The sequence below is a fragment of the Lipotes vexillifer genome, unplaced genomic scaffold (genome assembly GCF_000442215.2).
Source record: "Lipotes vexillifer unplaced genomic scaffold, Lipotes_vexillifer_v1.1 scaffold496, whole genome shotgun sequence".
Taxonomy (NCBI): Eukaryota; Metazoa; Chordata; class Mammalia; order Artiodactyla; family Lipotidae; genus Lipotes; species Lipotes vexillifer.
The window spans coordinates 4,345,170-4,369,422 of record NW_006786690.1 but is presented as its reverse complement, the minus strand read 5'-3'; the positions used below and the strand labels follow the sequence as shown (position 1 = coordinate 4,369,422).

Here is a 24,253-nt window from a genome sequence, read left to right as displayed (position 1 = left end):
AGCCCTGCCGAACACCCTCCATGGGTTTCCCGTCTCCTTTCTGTGTCCACAGGCCTGAGGCTCAGTCTCCCACTCTTTTCCCCCTGTTCACACCTCTCTGGCCACAAGGGCCTCTGCACTCCTCAGACACACTAGGCTTCTTTATTCACTCCTGAGGAAGGGCCTTTGTACATGCTGTTCCCTCTGCCCGGAATCCCCTTCCCTGTGTTCTCCCCATAACCAACACCTTCATGTCCTTCAGGTCTCAGCTCACATGTCACCTCCTCAGAGAAGCCCTCCCTGACCACCCCAGCTAGAGTTGTCCCCCCACTCAGCACCCTCCAGCACATTACCCTGTACTTATTTGATACCTGTTTATTTTTCATATTCCTCATCTGATTGTAAGCTCTACAAGTAGGGACCTAGCTTGTCTTGTTTGCTGCTGTGTCCCCAGCAGCTAGAACAATGCCTGGCACATAGTAGGGCTTCGTGTCTGTTGAATGAATGATCCCTACTAGGAGGGATCTGTAATGCAAGCAACATTTCTTTTTTTTTTTAACATCTTTATTGGAGTATAATTGCTTTACAATGGTGTGTTAGTTTCTGCTTTACAACAAAATGAATCAGTTATACATATACATATGTTCCCATATCTCTTCCCTCTTGTGTCTCCCTCCCTCCCACCCTCCCTATCCCACCCCTCTAGGTGGTCACAAACCACCTAGCGGATCTCCCTGTGCCATGCGGCTGCTTCCCACTAGCTATCTATTTTACGTTTGGTAGTGTATATATGTCCATGCCACTCTCTCACTTCGTCACAGCTTACCCTTCGCCCTCCTCATATCCTCAAGTCCATGCTGTAGTAGGTTTGTGTCTTTATTCCCATCCTACCCCTAGGCTCTTCATGACATTTTTCTTTCCTTAGATTCCACGTATATGTGTCAGCATACGGTATTTGGTTTTCTCCTTCTGACTTACTTCACTCTGTATGACAGACTCCAGGTCCATCCACCTCACTACAAATAACTCAATTTCGTTTCTTTTATGGCTGAGTAATATTCCATTGTATATATGTGCCACATCTTCTTTATCCATTCATCTGTTGATGGACACTTAGGTTGCTTCCATGTCCTGGCTATTGTAAATAGAGCTGCAATGAACATTTTGGTACATGACTCTTTGAATTATGGTTTTCTCAGGATATATGCCCAATAGTGGGATTTCTGGGTCGTATGGGAGTTCTATTTGTAGTTTTTTAAGGAACCTCCATACTGTTCTCCATAGTGGCTGTATCAATTTACATTCCCACCAACAATGCAAGAGTGTTCCCTTTTCTCCACACCCTCTCCAGCATTTATTGTTTCTAGATTTTTTGATGATAGCCATTCTGACTGGTGTGAGATGATATCTCATTGTAGTTTTGATTTGCATTTCTCTAATGATTAGTGATGTTGAGCATTCTTTCATGTGCTTGTTGGCAATCTGTGTATCTTATTTGAAGAAATGTCTATTTAGGTCTTCTGCCCATTTTTGGATTGGGTTGTTTGTTTTTTTGATATTGAGCTGCATGAGCTGCTTGTAAATTTTGGAGATTAATCCTTTGTCAGTTGATTCATTTGCAAATATTTTCTCCCATTCTGAGGGCTGTCTTTTGGTCTTGTTTATGGTTTCCTTTGCTGTGCAAAAGCTTTGAAGTTTCATTAGGTCCCATTTGTTTATTTTTGTTTTTATCTCCATTACTCTAGGAGATGGGTCAAGAAGGATCTTGCTGTGATTTATGTCATAGAGTGTTCTGCCTATGTTTTCCTCTAAGAGTTTGATAGTTTCTGGCCTTACATTTAGGTCTTTAATCCATTTTGAGCTTATTTTTGTGTATGGTGTTAGGGAGTGATCTAATCTCATACTTTTACATGTACCTATCCAATTTTCCCAGCACCACTTATTGAAGAGGCTGTCCTTTCTCCACTGTATATTCCTGCCACCTTTATCAAAGATAAGGTGACCATATGTGCATGGGTTTATCTCTGGGCTTTCTATCCTATTCCATTGATCTATCTTTCTGTTTTTGTGCCAGTACCATACTGTCTTGATTACTGTAGCTTTGTAGTATAGTCTGAAGTCAGGCAGCCTGATTCCTCCAGCTCCATTTTTTGTTCTCAAGATTGCTTTGGCTATTCGGGGTCTTTTGTGTTTCCATACAAATTGTGAAATTTTTTGTTCTAGTTCTGTGAAAAATGCCAGTGGTAGTTTGATAGGGATTGCATTGAATCTGTAGATTGCTTTGGGTAGTATAGTCATTTTCACAATGTTGATTCTTCCAATCCAAGAACATGGTACATCTCTCCATCTATTTGTATCATCTTTAATTTCTTTCATCAGTGTCTTATAATTTTCTGCATACAGGTCTTTTGTCTCCTTAGGTAGGTTTATTCCTAGGTATTTTATTCTTTTTGTTGCAATGGTAAATGGGAGTGTTTTCTTAATTTCACTTTCAGATTTTTCATCATTAGTGTATAAGAATGCCAGAGATTTCTGTGCATTAATTTTGTATCCTGCTACTTTACCAAATTCATTGATTAGCTCTAGTAGTTTTCTGGTAGCATCATTAGGATTCTCTATGTATAGTATCAGTAAAGCTGTCATTGTTAACATTTCTAAGGTCATGCAGAGAGCAGGAAGCAGAGACCCAGGTCTGTCTCAGTCCCCACTGTGACGTCTGTGTTATTAAAACAGGGGTTATAAGCCTTGTTTTACATACAAGAGAACAGAGACTCAGAGAGGCGTGATTCTGTGCCTAGAGACCTCAGCCAGGCAGAGTTGGGGCTGAGATTTGAACCCAGAGTGCTGCTTTCTCTACAGGGACAGGGCTGACAGGAGGCCTGGGCAGCTGGGAGGTTGGCCAGGCCAGGCAGCAGTCTGTAATGCAAGGGGCTTTAGGGATGGACAGAGGCTGTTTGGTTTGGCAGCAGGGCCCAGGGTGCAGGGCACATCCCCAGAGAGAGCAGACCACAGTAATAATAATATCTAATATTTATTGAGCACTTAACTGCACGTGTGACAGTGTTCTAAGTGCTGTATGCATATTAACCATCGTTTCAACAACCTTAGGAGGGAGGTAGCATTATTATACCCATTTTGCAGATGACAGAACTAACCACAGAGATGTTATGTGACTTATCCGAGGTCACCCAGCTAGAAGTGGTCCATCTGGGTTAAGCTCGGGAGCTAACCACTACACTGTACTGCCTCTCTGAGAAGACAAAGCCAGGCAGGGCTTCAGAGCCCTCAGGTTCAGGAAGGGGCTCCAAGCCCAGTAGAGTAAACGAAGCCTGCAGCCTGGGGCCACCGGATTCTGATCCTCGGGACCCTGACTGATCCCAGTCCCTTGGGACTCTAAGTCTGGTCAGATCTGGAGGCTGAGTCCAACCTCCGTGCAAGGTGCCCAGGCCCTGGAGCCAGGCATCGGGGGTGAGATGGATCCCAGCTCTGCGATCCCCCTGCTGCGTGCTCTTGGCCAGGACAATCGACCACTCTGAGCCTCACCTTCCTCGGCTGTGAAACAGGGCCAGGAGTTGATCGGGATGTTGTAATGGGAGGAAAGGAGATGACGGACATGAGCCAGGCTCCACCCAGCCTGGATCCCGACCCCTTGATGAGCTAGCAGTGGGTGAGGGAAAGCAGATGGCTTCCATCTCAGTTTAAATTCCTGCTCTGCCACTCACTGAATCAGTGATGTTTGGCAAGAGACTTACCCCTCTGCCTTATCCCCTGTAAATGAGGATAATTATAGTATAACTTGAGATTATATAAATTAATCCACATAAGGTACTTAAAATAGTACCTGGCCCAGAGTAAGCGCTAAGTGTGAGCTGTTATTTATCAGAAGATTACAGATGTTAAAATAGTAGTTCTGGCCTCTCTTGTAACCAAGGAGACTCTCTCCAACTGGGTTGCCTTGAGGTCAAAGTAAGTTAGGAAGCTATGCTCTCAAACCCTCACTTGGTGACAGCGTGGGCTTTCTCTGCAGGCTGCCCTTCCCCAGAAGTTGCCTCCCCTCTCTTCATCTCCAGTTTTCTCAAGGATTAGAGTCCTTCCCTCTGGGTGCTAGAACTAAGGACTTGTCAAGTTTATGAGCTTTCAGAGCTGCTTTTAGTGACAACCAGGCCTCCCCATTTTTATAAGGACTGAGATAAGAGGAGAGTTTATGAGATTAGAGGGTTGTCATCATCCTCTGCTTTGATGTCTGTCTCTCTCTCAGTTTCCTTCTCTTACAAAACCAAAGCACAAGGTGGGAACAGCAGCTCCAGGCCCCATAAACACACTGTTCAAATAAAGGAGACATTTAGAGGAAGGTCGAAGTGCCATTTAAAGGTGTTCACTCTAAAATGACCGCGTCTGGGCAATTTGTCATGAAGTATGCAGGCTGCTATTTCTGCAAATCTTGCCGTTGGCTCATAATTTTCAACTTTTGACCTGTTAAAATTGAAAAGGTGTGGGATTTTTGTAAGCTTTGGGGATAGGAGTGTTTTAAAGTAACTCTTAAGGAAGCCATCTATCTTTGGGAAGGTTTGGGATCAGTTAGCCTTGAAGGGCCCTAGTGAGCAGGCTAGTATCCCCAGGTCCCTGCTCTGCCATGGGGGACTTTATGATCCAGGAATGTTCCAGTCCAGAGACTGAGCAGGCTTCTTCCTGATTCTCTGTGGGTTCACAGGCTGTCAAGCCGTAGGCAGAGCTACTTGATCTGCAAGCAGTGGGCACGGGGCATAGGTGGTAGGCTCACTGTTGTCCGCCCCTGCCTGCCTGTCCAATTTCATATCCTTTACCCCTGCACTTACAGGCTCAGGGTTCCAGCTGCAGGTCTTATATCTCCACACCTTTGCATGGGCTATTCCCTCTCTGCCCAGCATGCCCCTCTTTTCATTATTTTGTCTTGTCCTTCTTTATCTTCCAAGACAGCTCAAGTGTTTACACCTCCAGGAAACAACAGTGTTAAGGTCCTCTCCTCTGGGCTCCCAGGCCCAGCACTCCTCACCCCACCCCACACGTCCCCTGGCACTGGTCACGCTATTTGGAAACTGCCTATTTACTTGGACATCTTCCCCACCAGGCTGGGAGCCCATTGAATCTTGGGTTCCTGGGCCCAGCCCAGGGCCCAGCCTGGAAGAGGTAAGGCCATGAGATACCTCGTCTTTGGACTCAGAGGTAGTGCTCCACTGCTCCCCTCCCAGCGCTGTTACTGGCTGGGGGTGGATTAGTTATCCTCACAAAACCTTAACTGTCTTCTCTATAAATGGGAATGTCACTAGTACCTGCCTTATCTACAGGGTAAGTTCTATTGATAGACTCATTTTCCAGATGAGGACACTGAGGCACAAAGAAAAGTTAGGTAACCTGCCCCAAATCAGTGGTAGAGCCAGGGTTCAAGGCCAGTTGGACCCTGACTCCAGAGCCTGTGCGCCTAACCACAGTGATGCACAGTCCCGCCCCCATAACTTCCATGAAGCTGTCAGCCTGCCACATAATAGGTGCACAATAGATGGTATGAATGGTTGTTGTTAATAGCTCAGTTCATTTTTAATGATGGGAGAGGTGGAACTGGTTTCAGCAAAGGAGGAAAGGTTCGAGAACTAAGGAAAACAGAGAGGAGATGGGTCAGAGTTGAGACAGGGGAGTGGGTCAGCTGAGGCCAGAGCAGGAGGGCTGCAGTGCGAGGAGGCGAGGGCCCAGGCAGGAAGGTGGGAGGGAAGGATTGAGGGCACACGACGACCATTTGAGCACTGGCACAGGACCACCACTGGCTTCCCTGCTTTTAGAGAATAAAAACCCAGACTCCATCAGTGACCACATACAGCCATTGTCACCTTTCTTGTGTTGTGTCCCCACCTTTCTCCCACGCAGCCCATGCTCCAGCCACCCTGCCCTCCTCCTCGCCCCTCCATGCCTTTGCACACACTGTTCATCTGCCTGGAAGGTCCTTCATCTCCTCTGGGTCTGACGGACTCCTACGTATCCTTTAATACCCAGTTCAACTGGCCCTTCCTCTGGAAAGTCTGCTTTGTTATCCTAACTGATCATAATCACTCCCCGCTTCTAGACAGTGATCATCAAGGCCAGGGACTGTCTTATTCCACTCTGTGCCTAGTGCCCAACAGAGGGCTGGGCACAAGGTCATTACTTAGAATGTTGGGCTTTTTTTACTGAATAAGTCTGTCCTTAATTGAGGGCAGGCCATGGTGAGACCACACACGTGATCTCAAATCCCCAGTATACAGGAGGGCTAGGACATGGAAGTAGAAGCTGAGCAAGGTTAAGGAGGGAACTCATTACTTCCCAGAGATCCAGGCAAGGGGATGCTCCAGGGCAAGTCAGGCTCCAGAACTCTGCTGTGTGCCTAGAAAATGCTGCCTGGAGAGTTTGAACCTGGGACTCTACTCCCAGCCCCTCCAGCACCATCCAAAAGGGACTGCAGATAGAAAACCAGCTGGACGCCTCAGATATCCTGTCCACTATCACTCATTGGACCTCCTTAAAACGTGTAGCTCAAAACTGACCCTGCCTGAGCAGCAGGGAGGATGCTGGGCTGTCACTCTCCTTCTACTCTTATAGCCTAAGACCACATTGGCTTTTTCAGCAGCTTTTGGCTTATGGTCAACTCAAACCCCCAGATCTTTTTCACTGGATGGCTGCCAAGCCACATCTTGTGCATTTGATTTATGGCTTGGGTTCTCTGAGGCTCACTCCTGCTCCCCAGAAGGCGACAGGAGAGGGGCAACGGTTTCTGTACCCCTAGGAGGGAGAGGGACTGCAGGCTTCCCAACACAGGAGCCTCAGCGTGAATGTGGGCGAGCTCCCCTTCTCCCTGTTTGTGTTTCTTAATCCCTTCTCCTTGAGGCACCAAACGCTGGGACCTCTTGAGTGGGGTTTTCTTTAGCATCTAAGTCACAGGCCACCAGGGCTTGAGAAGACCAGTCTTCTGGGTTACTGGGGTGAAACAGAAGTTCTGCAAAGCACCCAGAAGGGCAGAGAGAGAGGGGCAGGTGTTGGAGGCCCAGGCTCCTGAACTTGGTGTCCATATGTCCTGGGGAAGGCAGTTCATTGCTCTGAGCCTTATTTTCTCATCTGCAGAACAGGGGTGACAAATCCTGACCTCATGGCATTCTTAGGACAAAAGTGCCCAGGCAGCAAGTGCCTTCGCAGACGTAGTGGTGTCTGTCTGGGGTCAGAGACAGCTGCAGCCAAGCAAATGGGTGTCAGGCACTTGATGATGTCCTGCTCTTACCTCATTACATGGAGAGGAACCGAGGAGGCCCTGAGTTTGTACCATCTTTGCAAATACTGTTCCTGCTCATTCTTCTCCTCAGGGATTGCCTTTTAAATGCTACCTTTCAGAAAGGCCTTTCCTGGCCACACTCCCTAAGGTGACCCGCTGTGGTCCTGCCTCAGCCCCCGCTGTCTCCTTCGTGGCCATTGCAAATCGAGTAGAGTATTTGTGTTTGTCCACTGCTTCTTTCCCTCTGTTGCTCTCACTAGACCCTCAGCTCCATGAGGGCGGGGACTGCATCTTCCTCGCTCACCACTGTCCCCTCTGGCCCCAGCACGTGGTCGGGACACGGTGGAGTGTGAACAGTGACCATCAGGGACTTCAAAGATGTTCCTTTGGACCCTGGCTGCAGACTCTGATTGTGTTCAGCAAGCTAGGGCATGCTTACAGAACCCAAAAGAGGAGCACGTGTACATTTCCCTCTGCCACGAACAAGGTCACTTCCCCTCCCGGGGCCTCAGTTTCCCCAGCTGTAAAATGAGAGGCTGAACTAACTCCTTTCTCTCAAGTCCTTCAAGCTCTAAAAGACTCTTAAGTCGACACAGGAAGGGGGAGGAAATTACATTGAATTGTATTGCCTGTTGGGTTGAAAAAAACAACTTCTGCCAGGAAATCTCTCTTACTCTGTCACTTTCTCCACTGGCCTGGAAAACACAGCCGTGCACAGGCCCAGGCCTGCGGAGCCCACACCGCAAAAGTCACAGGCCCCCTCCTGACCTGGGCCCGGGCAAAGGGGGCCCCTGAAAGGTGTATGGCAGCTGCTTCCCGGGGGGTCCTGGGGTTTGTTGCTTTAACCGAGCTCCCAGAGCAGGTAAAAAATTCCAGACATGTTCTCCACTGACAGCTAATTGTGTCCTTTATTAATGACCATGGCTTTCTTGGGGCAGGTGGGAGGAGGTAGGAGCCCAGGGGGCTCCCTCAGGTGGAGCTGATGACCACGTTTCTGGATCCTATATAAGAGGAAGTGCTCCATGAGGTGACCCTGAAAATGCACCACCACCCCCAGCTGGAGAGGAGAGGGGGCTTTCCCAGGCTCCCCAAGCCCCAGTAGGGGCGGCTGGCGCCAACAAGATGATGCAGGGATTTTGGAATCTGGCGGCCCAGGTTCTAGGTCCTAAGCCGGCCTCTCGGAACACAACACCAAAGTCCAGTGGATGGCCTGAAGCAGGGATCCACAAGGGTGTGGGGGGGGCTATGGCCTGCAGGCAGCTTGGGAGATGCTCCCAGCTCCATCCGGCCATCACCCCCACTCATGGCATGAGGACCCGGCCTGACAGGCCCTTCCTCAGTGACCTACTACACCACCTGTCAATACAGCAGCCAGATGTGCCGGGGGACTCAGGCCTGCCCTGCCAGATGTGTCAAGCTCTCCGAACACATCCGGCTTCCCCTCGGGCACATCGTGATTATTATTTAACACTCGCTTTTCCAGCATGTGTGAGTCCTGAGGATTACAGGCTGGGAAGCTCCGCCATGTTGATCCAGCTTAAGGTCTGGGGGCCTGGAGCCCACTGCTCGTCAGTGGGGCTGTTTTCTCAAGGACCAGTGAAGACCTTTACAAGCCCTGTTGCAGTGATAGCCTCGAGCTCGAGGGAGGGCTTTTGTGGAGCTTTATTTGTTCCCCGTCTTCTCACTAGGATCCCGTGTTAGCCTGGGGAGGAAGGTGGGGAGTACAACATTAACCCCAATTATAGATGAGGGATGTGAGGCTCAGAGAGGGATGTAGTGAAGAAATAGCTCAGCTAGGACTTGAACCAGGCAAGGGAACCGCATGTACAAAGGCCCTGAGGCTAGAGGAGGCCTGATATACTCCAGGACAGCCAGGAAGCTAGTGTGGCTGCAGTGGGGTAGACAAGAGGGAGGCTTCTAGGAGTGAGTTCAGAGAGGTAAAAGAGATACAATTACAACAAAAAGAATAAAACGCCTAGGCATAGATTTAACCAGAGAGGTAAAGAGGGTCTTTGTAGGCTATTGTTTTTTACTCCAGGTGAGGTGGGAGCTGTGGAAGGTCTTGGAGCAGAGAAGCAACACACCACTGATTTCTGTTCTCCAGGATCCCTCTGGCTGGTGTGTTGAGAGCAGGCTGCAGCCAGGGGAGAGTGGGGAGGTGGGAGGGCAAGGTCGAAAGCCAGGAAACCAGTCGGGAGGCTACTGCAGTGAGCTGACAGCTACTGCTCCTCTGCCCCTCTTTCTTCCCTTCCAGTCTGGGTATCAGGACTCCTGGGCTGCAGCCCCAGCTCCACTAGCCACTAACTTGCTGTGTGACCTTAGGCAAGTCACTGTCCCTGTCTGGGTCATGTATTCTGTAGTCATAAAATGAGGAGCTTGGACCAGAAGATCGTGAAGGTCCTTCCGACTTCCAGTGACCCAGACCCCACCTGCTTCTCCAGGCTTATCTCCCACCTCTCCCAGACTTGAACTTCATGCTTCAGCGACCCTGAACTATTTGCAGCTACACACACACACACACACACACACACACACACACACACACACGCACACACGCACACACGCACCATACTACTTTAGGCCTCCGTGCCTTTGCACTGGCTGCCCCTCTGCCTGCAGTGCCCTCTCCCACCGGCCACCCTGACTATGGAGAGCCTGTGTTCTTCAGCAGCTCTCAAGCTCGCTGGCATCTTCTGCACAGCCTCTCCCTGACCCACCCCCGACACACACACCCCCACCTCACCCCACCCCGCTTCCTCAGTGTTCCAGGGCACTTCCACAGGCCATGCTGTTCTTTAAGAGACAGTTGATGGGGGCTTCCCTGGTGGCGCAGTGGTTGAGAGTCCGCCTGCCGATGCAGGGGACACGGATCCGTGCCCCGGTCCGGGAAGATCCCACGTGCCGCAGAGCGGCTGGGCCCGTGAGCCATGGCCTCTGAGCCTGCGCGTCCAGAGTCTGTGCTCCGCAACGGGAGAGGCCACAACAGTGAGAGGCCCGCGTACCGCACACACACACAAAAAAGAGACAGTTGATGAAGTGGATGTGGACTCGGAACTGGCTTCAAATCCCAGCTGCATCTCTGGAGTTGCCTAATGTTTTTGAGCCTCTGTTTCCTCTGATAATTATATTTCCTACTCCCAGGGTCAAGGTGAGGATGCAGTAAAATTGCAAAGCATATACGTAACCCAGCGCCTGGCACATGGTAACTGTCTGGAATCTGGGAAGCCAGATTCCAGCTGAAGAGAAAGGGCCGTCGCGTGAACAGGGGTGGCGGCAGGGGGGTGGGCGTACCCTGGACAGTGTGGCCCCAGATCCCTGGAATAGCCCTGGTCAGGAACCCAGGACAGCCTCCAGTAGCCCCATGACCTGAGGGCACTCCTGTCCCCCTCTCCGCTCACCTCCTCCATCAGGGTCTGGTCAAAGCTGCCTGCCAGCAGACACACCACACTTAGAAACGTCCTTAATTGCTTCACCGTAGTGGGGAGTCACCCTGCAGGCAGATAATTAAAAAGTTCAGAGCTTGATTAATTGGGAGGAAATTGGAGGAATGGGGCTGCCTGCTGGGCGGGCGGGAGCCCTCAGCCCCCACCGTGAGGATGGTAGGAAGGGAGGTGGGCCAGAGCCGGGACTGGGGGCCTGACGTAGTATCCAGGGGCTGGCGAGCCGGGAATAAATCGCCCTTAACCCACCTTCATGGCCGTGGGGTTCAGGATCTGGCTCCTGCAGGCATCTGTGAGCTCGCCCCTCCGCACCTGGGGGCCTTCTAGCCTGCTGTGGAGTGAGGTGTTACAGAGGGCCTGCTCTGTGCCAGGCAGTAAACAGGGCAGGCACGGGGGCTGCCCTCGTGGAGCTCACCCTTGGGCAGGTGGGATAGTGGGAGGTGGGGAGACGGACGTTAACCAAATGCCAAGAAGAGAGCCCACTACTGGGGGCCCCGGTTGAGCCCTGGAGCCTCTGACATGGTCCAGAGGCCTAGAACACAGTCTCCAGTCCGCACACAAGCTGGGTGACCTTAAGCACAAGATTCCACCTTTCTCAGACTCAGTCAGTCCACAAACACTTCCTGAGACCCCCTGTCCATCACCTCTCAGCCAGACCCCGGGGCTGAGAGGTGCCAGATGCTATGGGCACCCACTGCCACCGGGCTCGGGGCCTTGTGCAGGGGCAGTGACACCTGTATAATCATGCGGGAGCAGAGGCGAGGGGCTTCAGGAGCACAGAAGGGAGGCCCTAAACCCGGCCCTGGAGAGGGTGGCATCCCAGGAGAAGGACCCAGAGTGGCTGCAGCTGAGATGTGAAGCGTGAAGAGGAGTTAGCCAGGCTGGAGCTGGGACCGCGTAGCAGGCAGAGGTGATGCCAAGCACAGCCCGTTGGGGAGCCGGAAGCTGCCTCCTGTGACCCGAGCCCAGGGCACGGCTGGGAGGCCGTGGGAGCTGAGGCCGGCGAGGTGGACCCTGACGGGGAGGCTGAAGCGGGCGGGACGTGCCACAGGCACAAGGGAGCCACTGAAGGGTCTTGAGCAGGGAAAGGACTTAGCAGCCGGCCGCGTGGAGGCTGGCCTGGGGGAAGCCCTGGGTTCCCCTCTCAGGCAAAGAGGAGGCGTGTTAACACAGCTCCTGCCGCTGCCTTCTGTCGTCCTGCCAGCTGCTGGCAGGGATCCACAGAGCCCGGGTCCCAGCAGGGGCAAGTCGGGGGAGCCTGGGCATGTGGGGGAGGGGGACAGGATGACTGACATCCCCTGGGTGGTCCCAGTAGGAGCTGCCACAGCAGGGGGATGACCCTGAGGCACTTCCTGGACTTAACCTGGAAGGGCAGGGCCCCCTTGAGGGAGGAAGGGCTGGTCAGGGAGGGGCCCCCTTCATCAAGGTGGAACACTGAGGGCCTCGGAGGCAATGTGAGAGTGTGGACTGTGGGGACACAGGCTCTGCCCCTATGTCTCTGAGTGACTTTGGACAAGGTACTTCCTTTCTGTGAGCCTCAGTTTCCCAATCTCTAAAATGGGAATAACACCTCCTATTGCACAGGGTGATTGTGAGGACTGATGAGGTTATGGGCTCCGGAAGCTCCTGGCCCAGCACCAGCAGGCACATGTAGACACACAGGGATCAGAAGCTCCTCTTTCCAGCCCAGGAGCTTGTCGCCTGCTTCCAGTGTGGCTTCGCCCCGGCACAGATCAGCACCCTTGCCCAGCCCAGCTCAGGGGTACTGACCCCACTGGCTTAACTTCAGCAGCAAAAGCAGGAAGCGTGCAAAATGCAAAAGACACTTTGCATGAGGGAAACCCCAAAACCCCACCCACTCAGCCACAAGAACACCACAAGCTCGGCCCTGACAAACACTCAGCATAAGCCCCTGAAAACACACAAATCAGTTCTTCCACAGTTCAAGGAGAATGCAGGGCCCAGGGTTGGGTGCCTGAGCCTGTCCACAGCCAGAGTCCCAAGGCTGGAAGAGGCCACAGAGGTGGTCCCAGCCACAGTCAAAGTAGGCAGGAAGTGGCCTGGACTCACAGAGCAAGGGGCTGAGGGGGCAGCCGAGCCCTGGCCTCCCCCCTCTGGGCCCAGGACTCTTTTCTCTGTCCGAACTCCTCTCCCCGACCCACATCCAATACTACCTGGAGATCCCAAGGCAGGAAAGTAAGCCAGCTGCCCTTCAAACCTGGCACTGCTGAGCCCAGGACCACTCCCTGGCCCCTCTGCCCACAGTGGCCAACAGTCAGCCCTGGTTGAAGACAGGTGTCCCAGCCTCTTGCTCAGGTGTAGCCTCTAACAGGCAGGGCCTGGGCCTTTTGTCTGCATGACTCAGTGCCTAGTACACAATAGGGGCTTAATAAGCACCTCTTGAATAAATTCATAACTCACCGTCTCCCCAACTGGACCCACACTCCTGAGGGCAGGGACCACTTCTTCTTTGTCTCTCTATCCCCAGGTCTTAGCACAGAGCAAGTGATGGGCCAAGAAAGAATGTATATAATAAAAGCAAACACTTGCATAGCCCTTAATATGAACCAGGCAGGCACTATTGCAAGTGCCTTCTGTGAATTAACTCGTGTAATCTTCCCAGCAAATATAAGAGCAGTGTCATCATTCCCCCCCATTATATAGACAAGGAAGCCAAGGCACAGAGAGTTAGGTGACTTACCCAGAGTCACACTGTTAGCAAGAGGCAGGCTTGGGATTCCGCCCTGGCAGCCGGCTACACAGTTCATGCCCAGGTTCAATTTCATCAAGTTTTCGGGAGTGGGAGCTAGACTGTGGTGAGCCTGCCTCTACTCAGAGCCACAGACAGAGCCCTCTGGTCTACAGGACCCCCCAGGAAGATAGGGGAACTTCTTGCCCACCCTGGAGGCCTGGCACACTGGGCCTGACAGCATCTGAGTCCACTGTGGCACCAGTCATCCTGGGGCTTAATCCGGAGTCTCTGGGAGGCGAAGGGGGAGCACAGCCGCAGGCCAGCCAAGGAGGCTTCGAGGATCACCCGGTGCCAATTAGCAGCCCCGCCGTGCCAGGGCCAGATGGAGCCCTGCCTCGGCCTGACTCATGGCTCATTCGGTCAATTATCACCTATCCCCGGAGCCCAGGGGGAAGGCCAGGAGAAAATCTGTTTCCCCGTAATCCTCTCTCCTCCCGGCCGACTGCCATCCCTGCCTTCGGTTGCCTGGCTAAGGGCTCCAGGCGTCTGCAGAAGGCAGGTGCTGGTTGGCTGCTTTGGCTCCAAGTCCTGGGTTTGGGGCCCAGGCTTTGGCTCTACCTTGCTGAGTGACCCCAGCAAGCCCTGTCCCCTAAGTAGCCCTGACAAGATGGTCTCCACTTGTGTCTCCACTCAGCAACTTGATAATTTTGTGTCCTGGAACCACAAAGACCTGGAGTCAAACCTCAATTCTGCCATTTAGTAGCTGCGTGACCTTGAGGCATTCACTTCACCCCCTCTGAGCCTCACTTTCATCATCTGTAAAATGGGGGTGATAAGGGTACCTACTTACGTGGGTGGTCATGTGGATTTAGTGAGAGAACCCATGTAAATCACTTGCACTGGGCTTGGCACCCGGAAAGCACATAATAAGCGGGAATTTTTATTGTCCTTGCATGCTGGGTGAGTAATAATACCTCACATTTATATAGCGCTTGCTGTATGTTCTAAGCACTTTATGTATGTTAACTTATCAAACCCATAGCTCCTGCCCTCAAGTTGTTCACTGTCCAGTTAGGAAGACAGACCTGCCTTCATTCGGCAAACTGAATTAACTGAGCACCTACTATGTGCCATACCCTGTACTAGGTGCTCGGGGTGTAGAGATTAAAGCCCCAGCCCCTACTTAAACCAGGGTTTACCAACTAGTGGGTGGTTACATATGGGTGAGGTCCAGTGGTGGGATGGGCTGTTTTTTGGTGGCTTGGATCACAAGAACTGACTCTGGGCATTTCTTCCCAACTCAGTGTGCAGTTGTCTCAGATTGGTAGCATGAAATTTGCCCTGATGGGGGCATTTTCACCATAGAAACTGGCAAACACAACAAATCGGGCTTCCCCCCCCCCCCCCCAGCCATTTACCAGCACACAGCCATCCATGGAGTCTGAGTTGTGTGCTGTAGAGAGTGGAGGGCAGGCCTCCCAGAGGTGCACATGTCAGATTCACCAATCCAGCAGGGCAGGAGGATGGGCGAGAAGGACATTCAGGCACAGAGAACACTGCGTGTGCAGCCAGGGCATCCAGAGAACTGCCAACAGAAGAGAGAGGTGACAGATGGGGCTGAGAAGCATTCAGGAGGGTTGTCTGGGACTGAGGGCATTTCTGGGATGCGGAACTTCCAGCTTGAAAACTGGGAACAACTTGGTCACCCTGGTGGACAGGCTCATGGGAGGACCCGTGGGGAGAACACTGAGAGGTGGAAAGTGATCTGAGCATCAGTGCAGCCTGGTGAAATTGACATGATAACAGCGGTAACAACCTGGCATTTACTTGGCCAAGTATTTTCTACCCCACTTTCTCATCTGGGTCTCACAAAACCCTGTAAGGGGTATATTCGTTCACTCAGCAAATGTATATTGAGCACCTGCTATGTTCCCACTACTCTGCCAGGAGCTAGGGAACCAATGAGAACCAGGCAAACCCGGTTCTTCTTTACCTCTCCAGATACTTCCAGTGCAGGGTGAAGACAGGTGGCACACAAGACAGACATAATTGTTTTCTAATACAATTACAAATTGTGATGAGGCTCAACGAAGGAAACAGAGACTAAGACAGAGGGGAGTGGCAGGAAGGGGCAGGAAGACCCCAGAGCCGCCCTTGCAGGGCTAGGTGTGTGCATTCATTCTAAGTATGCGGGGAGCCCCTGGTGAGTTTGAGCTCTGATTCATTCTCATCAGATCACTCCAGCCACTGCGGAGGATTGGCGGGGAGGCAGAGGTGGAGCAGGCGGCCCATTCAGAGGCTCTCACTGCATCTACACCACGCAGGTATCATCAGCTACCTTCCCGGAGGAGGAGACTGAGTCTCAGAGAGGGCGGGAGACCTGTCTGAGCTCACACACCTGTCAGAGGTGCAGCCACCCAAGTCTGTGACTGCAGCTCTCATTGTTTTCTTACCACTTCTGTACAGGAGACTCAGGTGTTGGCAGGGCGGGGTGCCTTCCCAGCTGAGGAGCTAGGAGCAGCGTGACTCCTGGGCCCCTGGGCAACATGGACGGGGGAGCTGCCCCGGACCCCTCTCTGTGGGAGAAGAGGTGGCTGATGGGAGCTGAGGCCCTGGCACACCCTAGTCACTCAGTACGCCTGGGATCAGAATCTGCCTCTGCTGGTAAAGAGCCATGTGTGTCTGCTCCTCTCTGGACCTCAGTTGCCTCAAATGTCAAACAAGGTAGCTGAGCTGGATGCTCCCAGCTCTCACTACACCCATCCATCACTCACTAGGTACCTGACCTCGTATTCACGGTTTACAGTCCAGCCAGATAATTACAGATTTGTAAGTAATGAAAGTGGGCACCTCAACCCTTTGTGGGGGCTGAGGGAAGACTTCCTGGAAGGGGGTGTACCTTCACTGTCTTAAAGGGGTGTAGGCGTTTGCCTGATGACAAAGGGAGGGCATTCCAGGTAATCAGGGCAGGAGAGACACAGGTCAGAGGTGTGTGTGTGAGCCTGGGCGGCACCATATGTGGTTGACTGTGGAGCATCAGGCACAAGGCTTGGGGTGGTGGGCACTGAGAGGGGACAGGTGCCAACCTTGGGGTCCTGAGTACCTGGAGGAATTTAGGGAGCTCTTGTGGATTTTTCTTAAGTAGGAGTTTTATTGTGATACAACTCACATACCATACAATTCACCTATTTAAATTGTACAATTAAGTGATTTTTAGTGTTTTCACAGAATTGTGTAACCATCACCACAGTCAACTTTAGAACATTTTCATCACCTCAGAAAGAAACCCCATACCCATTAGCAGTCAGTCCCCATTCTCTGCTCTCCCCAGCCCCTGGCAACCACTAATCTACTTTCTGTCTCTATAGATGTGCCTAGTCTAGACATTTTCATATAAATGGAAGCGTACACTATGTGGCCTTTGTGTCTGGCTTTTTTCATGAAGCACACAGTGTTTTCAAGGTTCATCCATGTTGTAGCATGTATCAGTACTCCATTCCTTTTTATGACCGAATAATATTCCATTGTGTACCATTGTGGATTTTTAAATGACACAGAAAGGTTTGTGCTTTAGAAAGCTGGCCCTGGAGCGTGGGCAGGAGGAGACCAGATGGCCATGAGAGGCTGAGGAGTGGGTGGGAGGAGCTTTCTGGATGCCCACAGGGGTGGGAGGGCCGCAAAGAAGAGCCAGGACTGGGCCCTGCTGAGGAGGAAAGACCTGGTAATTGATTGGCTGCAGGGGGTAAGGGGAAGGACGAGGCACCCAGGGTTCCTGGTGACCAGGTGGAAAGCGACACCACTTCTCAAGACAGAAGAGCGGGTTTTATGAAGCACAAAGATATAAAAGATACAGAAAGCGTAGAATGCCCGGTGGGAGGGCCGAGTGGTGGCCGGGCAGTACACCTAGTGGAAATGCTTCTGGAAGAGGCAGCCTGGGGAGTCAAAGAGGGGCCAAGACATGGCGATGGGAGAGGACAGCCGGGAAGGTGGTCCAGATGGAGGGGCTGGAACAGCGTGGAGGGGAGAGTGGGCAGCCACCCACCAGCCAGGCCCGCGGAAGCGCCAGCAGATGGAAGAGGCGTGCTAAGCTGGGCAGGCTCTCGCCTGAGAGGCAGCCAGGAGGATCCCAGTCTTGGGACCAAAAGCTTCTGGCATCTATCAGGATAGTCCTAGACCCTCACAGGATCCCTGTGTCCCCGTTCTACAGCACAAGAAACTGAGGCTCAGAGAGGTCAACCGCTCAACTAGAGCCAGGGCTGCAGCCTGCATGTCTTAACTAGACAGTGCCGAGGTGGTGGGCTGCCCCTTCGTCCAGCCAGCAGGGAGAGGTTGGTACCTAAGGGGGAGGGCAGGCAGGAGGACTCCCGGCTCCAGGGCCAGCACGGCAGAGTGCAGAGAGCCCTGACAGGCGCCCAGATTAGAAGCTGCCAATCCCTGTCCAGCACTCATGGACTGTTGGGCCAATGCAAGTCTCCTAAAGGCAGAAGAGTGTGGTGGTTAGGGAAGTGGCCTCTGCAGTCCGACCACCCGGGATCAAATCCCAGCTCTGACACCGTAAGCCCACATCCTCGGAAAGTTGCTTCACCTCTATGCTTTCTTTCCCCATCAGAAAATGAGGGTGACAACATTACCTCTGTCATAGGGCTGGGTGAGGCATCGATGAGTTACTATGGGTTAAGCCCTTAGAACAGTGCCAGCATTTAATAAGTACTCAATAAATGTTTTCCAGTTCATATGTACACTCTGAGCCCTGGTTTCTGTACGATGGATGCCCGAGGCACTCACTGCCATCCTCCTCTTTGGTGTCACCATAGCCTGGTTGGTTGCATCAAAGTACTGTCTTTTCCTTGTCTGGCGGCTACTTAAGGACTGGGCTGAAGCCTAGATCTTCTCTGAGATCCTGGCAGGGCCTGGTCAGGGTGGCATCAGCCAGGGCTGCAGGGTTAGGAAGGGTGCCACCTTCTGGAAACTCCCTCCAAAAGGCAGGCAAAGTAGGTCCCCAGGGGGGGTGGGGGATTCTGTTTTCTAGCACCCCAGGGAGAAGTGTCCTTGGCTTATTTACTGGGACTTCCCTGAGATTGTAACTGCAACCCCTGCCTGACCCTGGGCCAGGCACTGTTCATCACATACAATCCTCATACTCTATGGGGTAGATGCTCTCTTACAGATGAGAAAACTGTAGCTCAGAGAGGTTGAACTACCTTTCCGAGGTCACCCAGCAGACTGGTACGTGAACCAGATACAGTTTAATAATGCCAGGAATTGTTTAGGCAGTTTTGCCTGAATTAACCAATGTAATCCTCATAACAACTCTAGGAGGCAGGTACTATTGTCCCCATTTTACAGATGAGGAAACAAGTGACTTACTCAGGGCCAGATGGCAGGGACAGATTGCTAGGATGGGATTTGCTAGGCAGCTTGCACACTAACCACTATTCCTCACTGCCTTTCTACTTATGTGATCCCCAAAGCCCAAGCTCCTTCCACTTCAGCAGGCGGCTTCAGGAAGTATTTAGGGAGCACCTGCTCAGTGCCAGGTCTATGCTAGGCACAGGGGAAGGAGCTGTGGTTCAGACAAGGCTCCGATCCTGGGGGAGCCGAGGGCATGGCCAAGAGATCCCCTTGATGCATAATTATGGCAGGGGGGTAAAGTACCCTGAACTCAAGTCATGTAAGACCGAGGAGGGCAGCGTCTCTGAGGCTGGAGCTGGTTGAGGAGTTGGGAGGAGGGCGAGTTGCTAAGACTTGGACTTGAAAGATAAGCTTGAAGACTGGGCCTGGAAAAATGATTTCGGGAAATCTGTGTGAGCCATTTACATGAGGAAACTAACGCTCAGAGGGGTGGACTTGCTTGCCAAAGGTCACACAGCTCATGAACATGGAATGCAATCCAGGTGAGAGCCCCCGGCCTGTGGACAATTCAGCCACATTTCATCCCAAAGAGGAACTTGTCCATTGGAAAGCTCTTCCCTCTCCACCTCTCACTTACCCCTTGCTTGATCCCCCATCTGAGGCACCACAACAGAGCTGAGATTATGAACCCCAGTAAGCAGAAGAAGGCCAAGAAAGGGGCAGGGCCTACACCCCAGGCCTCCTGATTCCCAACCCAGGGCCAGGAGGAAGGGAAGGGTGGATTTGCACATAGGCCCACACAGGAGTGGTCACCCTAAGTCCTGAGCTTTAGAGCCTGAATCCAAATCCTGAGCATCCCCGCAGAGCAGGGAAGAAAGCCAAAGCCCATGGGAGAGCCCAGATTGCTGAATGCCCACCAAGTGTAAATACTGCCCTCCCCAGGCTGTACCTGGTACTGCAAGCCCTCTTTACTTCAGTAAATTGATCAAACACCTGCTCTAGTAACAGCTGTTATTCCCTGGGCACCTGTACTTTGCAAGACCTCATGCCATGTGCCTTACACACTTATGCCAACTGCTCACAATAGACTGCAGAAATGGGTCTTAACATCATAGTTTTCCTATTAAAGTTTTCCTAACCAAGTCTCAGAATGGTTAAGCCACTTGTCTGGGCCACACAGCTAGAAAAAGGCCAAAGCAGCAGACCCAGGTCTGTCTGCTTCCAAAGCCGACGTTCTTTCCTGCTCTACCACATCACCTCTCTACATGCCCCGTGCTGTGCTAGGACTTTTTTTTTACTGTAATCATCACAATCATCTGGAACCCAGGAATCTAGCTACAAGAATCAGAGCCCAGCCAGCCATTAGTAAACAAGACTGGGCCATGAGCACTGCCCTAGACCTCTGCAGAGCCTTCAGACTAAGTCAGGATTGGTCCTAGAAGCTGTAGCACAGCCAACCTGGAGTAGACAAAGGATGATTGCTAGGGGCACCAGCTGAGCCCATAGGTAGCTTCAGAGACAAGAAACCAAGTAGCCTGAAACCTTCTGGGCGCAGCTAGGGCTGCCATGTTGGGGCCTGGAGACCCCCAAGAGCTTCAGGAGATGGGGTTCCCCATCAGTGACACTGTGTGGCTGCTCTGTGATCCTGTGTGGCCACTCCGTGATGCTGCACCGTCCTTCCAAGCCTGTGGCCTGAGTCCTCATATGGTTTCCCCAGTGACGCTCCTTGTCTTCTCTCCAGGTTGCCCATCTGGAACCTTCAAGGCCAACCAAGGGGATGAGGCCTGTACCCACTGTCCCATCAATAGCCGGACCACTTCAGAAGGGGCCACCAACTGCGTCTGCCGCAATGGCTACTACAGAGCAGACCTGGACCCCCTGGACATGCCCTGCACAAGTACGTCCAGGGCCCCAGAAGGGCGACGCCTGACCGAGTCCCGAGGCCACCTGCTGAAAAGCTCAGAGCGAGGGTTGGGTGGCTCTCCGGCTATAGTTTCCTAAGTGAGGAGCAGCCAGTTACTTGGTGGGAGGGGAAATGGAAAACTGGCTGGAAAGGACCATCCTGGGGTAGTCATGCTGCCAACATGCAGACACCACAGAGCTGGCATCTGGCTCCTTATCCCCTTCTGCTAAGTCACATGGAGTATGAAGTCAAGGTCTTGATTCACAAAGGGACAGAGAATGGGAAGTTGGCAGAAGAAGAACCAACACAGGTGGTGTCTGTGGTAGAAAAGGCTTCCTAGTGTTCTTTCCTGGCAGCAGCTGCCTGAATCACAAGCCAAGATTCTCCAAGAACAGGGTGACTATGAGGGCAATGTCACAACCCTGTATCAGACAGGAATGGCAGTCAGCTGCAAGTAGCAGAGAGCTGACCCCTGTGGCTTAAACCATAAGGATTTATTCTCTCACATAATAGAAACCCAAAGATAGGCAGCCCTGGGGGTAGTGTGGTAAATCCATGAACTTTCCTGAGACCCAGCACTTTCTTCTGCTCCTCCATCCATAGCATGTGGTTTCTACCCTTCAGGGCACATCATAGTCCAACATTGCTGCTGAAGCTCCAGCCATCACACACATTCTCAGCAGCAGAAAGAATGAAAGGGACAAAAGGACATGCTGCAGCTGTCTTCTTTTCTTAAAAAAAAAGTCCTAGCCAGCAATTTCTGTATATCAGTGGCCAGCACTTAATCACAAGAGGCTGGGAAATATAGTCTTTAGCTGGAGGTAGTTGCCACCCTGAATAAAATTGGGTTATAAGGAAAAGGGGGAAATAGATATTGAGTGGATATAATCCCCAACACAAAAAGACTATCCCTAGCGAGGAACACCAAGGAGGGTGGAGTCCAGGGAGAAAGGTTTAAGTAGATGTGTGTACCAGGATGCGAGTTATATTCTAGAATCCTGTCTGTTGGGTGGAGAGGAGAAAGGATTTGGAGGAAACCTTTTGGGAGGCCTAGGCTGGAGCCAGGGCAGTGGGCACAGAGGGATCTCTTGGGGAACGTACCCCCAGAACCCCCACTGACCGACACCTCTCCCGCTCCCCAGCCATCCCCTCTGCACCCCAGGCCGTGATCTCCAGTGTCAATGAGACCTCACTTATGCTAGAGTGGAGCCCGCCCCGGGACTCAGGAGGCCGTGAGGATCTTGTCTACAACATCATCTGCAAGAGCTGTGGCTCGGGCCGGGGTGCCTGCACCCGCTGTGGGGACAACGTGCAGTACGCACCCCGCCAGCTGGGCCTGACCGAGCCTCGCATTTACATCAGTGACCTGCTGGCTCACACCCAGTACACCTTTGAGATCCAGGCCGTGAATGGCGTCACTGACCAGAGCCCCTTCTCACCGCAGTTTGCCTCTGTGAACATCACCACCAACCAGGCAGGTAAGCACTTCAAATGCAAGCGCCCGGGGCAGCTCCGTGCCATGCTGAGCCAGATGGGTATCCTGCCAGCCCTTGTTAAAGACTCCTTCACATCTGTGGAGTGGTTTCCTCTTTTCCAAGGCTGTCCGTGTGATCCAGCCACCTGGGAGAGTAAGTGTTGCCTCTCCACTGTAGTGGCATATATAATAATTGCAGGCATTTGTTGAGCATGTGTTAGTGAAGGTGAGAGTAAAGCTGCTGTAACAAAAGGGCCCACTGTTCGGTGGCTTAAAGAACACAGAATTGCATTTCTCCCTCATGTAAGAGTCCAGGGGTGAGCAGTCCAGGTAAGCAGGGTAGCTCTGATCCACTTGGACATTCAGGGACCCGGGTTCCTTCCGTTTTGTCTCACCAACCTCCATGCTCCTTGTCTGCTTGGTTGAAGCTGAGTTGCAGTTTTGTCTGCGCTCTAGCCTGCAGGAAGGGTAGAGACAGAAGACCCAGGGCAGCAATATGTTTTAAACAAGGTAGGCAGAAGTGGCACCCGTCGCTCCTGGGCATGGTCCACTGGAAAAAACGTGGTCACGGGATCTCGCCGAGCCACAGCCGCTGGGAGAGGAGATGTAATCTCTCCCAGCCTAGCTCAAACCTCCATCACAGCAGAAGGTGGGGAGACAGACTTCAGTGGACACCTAGCAGTTTCCACACGTGCTTTCTCTGAACCTTCAGCCCCCTCCAGTCTAACTCCACCAAAACTCCTCTCCCCAGGCTCATCTGTAATAATCCTTTCTGTGACCGCATGTAGCACCCCCATCATCTGCTCTCTTTCCTTTACAACAAAAAATGTTGCCAAACAATGCAGTCTCACTACCATCCCCTCTTCACTCCACTGCACTCAGGCTTCCGGCCCTACCTCTCCACCAAAGCCACTATCCTCAGGGTCACCTGGGACCTCCAGATGGCCAGGTCCAGGAGGCGCTTTCGAGCCTGATCCCCACCCAAGGGCCATGTGAGATTTTCAAGGACCTTATGTTTCCTGTGGTTCCTGCAGAAGACTCCTGTGGTTGGCATTGTGAGTGTGCCCCCCAGTTACTCACTCAGCAACCTTTGCCAAGCCCCTGCTGTGAAGCATGGTCTGGGCCCCATCTAAGTAGAGCCAAGGGAGGTCAGGCTCCAGGACAGAAAGTGAATGGGCTGCCCAGCTTACCTTTCTGATGCCAGGTGGGGCCCACACAGTAAGCACTCAGGGCATCCAGAGATGGAGGTCCAGGAAGGCTTCCTGGAGGGGGCAGGTTTGACCTGCAGTTTGAAAGACTAACAGAAATTTGAAGGGAATGATAGAAATAAATGGAATTTGAGAAGGAGGAAGGGCATGCATAAGGACACGGAGGGGAAGGGGGAGCCAGCTCTGCCTGGTTGAGGAGTGCTTTCACACATGACCTCACTGCTACCCCCCGGCCTCCTGGAGTAGGAGGAACCTGTGTCCTCATTTCACAGATGACGCTCAGAGAAGTTGAGTCACTAAGCTAGGCAGGGTGCAAGGCAGGAATTGACTAGGTCTAACAGACTCCAGTGCTCGGCACAGCCTACGGTGCATCCAAGGAACCATGGACTGTGGGTCTGATGAGCGTGCGTGTGTGAGTGTGCATATTTGTGAGAATGTGTGGTGTGTCGTTGGATATGTCCAAGTGACCATGTGTTTGTGATTGCACGTGACTGGCCATGTGGCTTCTCACATGTACATGCATTTGTGAGCATGGGTGTGTCTGAATCTGAGGGGCTTGAGTTTGTATATCTGAAGGTGGCTCAGCCCGTCCGTGTGTTTGTGTGTGGGAAGGAGTATGGTTTTGTTTGTCAGCGTTCGTGGTGCTGCTGGGCCAAGAGGGCGCGGTTACGAGCATGTGCTGCAGCACTTGCAGGCCCGTGGGTACATTCAAGCCCCCCTCAGGTTGGGGTTGGGATGACGCTGACTCAAGGAGGGCAATCTGAGAGAACCCTCCAAAGCCAGCAGCTGTTGGCAAACACACCTGGCTGTGAGTCTCTCCAGCTTGACAAAGCTCTGAGGGAGGGAAGCCAGGCTCCCAGTGCGGGTGGAGGCGAGGGAACTCTCTTCACCTGGGAGGAGCTAGAATTCCCCAGAGCCCCTGGAGTTCTTTCCCT

General features: G+C 52.3%; 1 protein-coding gene across 2 annotated transcripts in view; it reads left to right on the top strand.

Annotated features, from left to right (window-relative positions):
* EPHB2 (EPH receptor B2) overlaps positions 1 to 24,253 on the top strand; it is a 122,690-nt gene that overhangs the window by 59,804 nt on the left and 38,633 nt on the right. For both annotated transcript variants that reach the window (XM_007459198.1, XM_007459197.1), the window contains exons 3-4: positions 20,475 to 20,630; positions 21,779 to 22,114. In XM_007459198.1, coding sequence (XP_007459260.1) covers positions 20,475 to 20,630; positions 21,779 to 22,114 — 492 coding nt within the window. The remainder of the gene's footprint in view (positions 1 to 20,474; positions 20,631 to 21,778; positions 22,115 to 24,253) is intronic.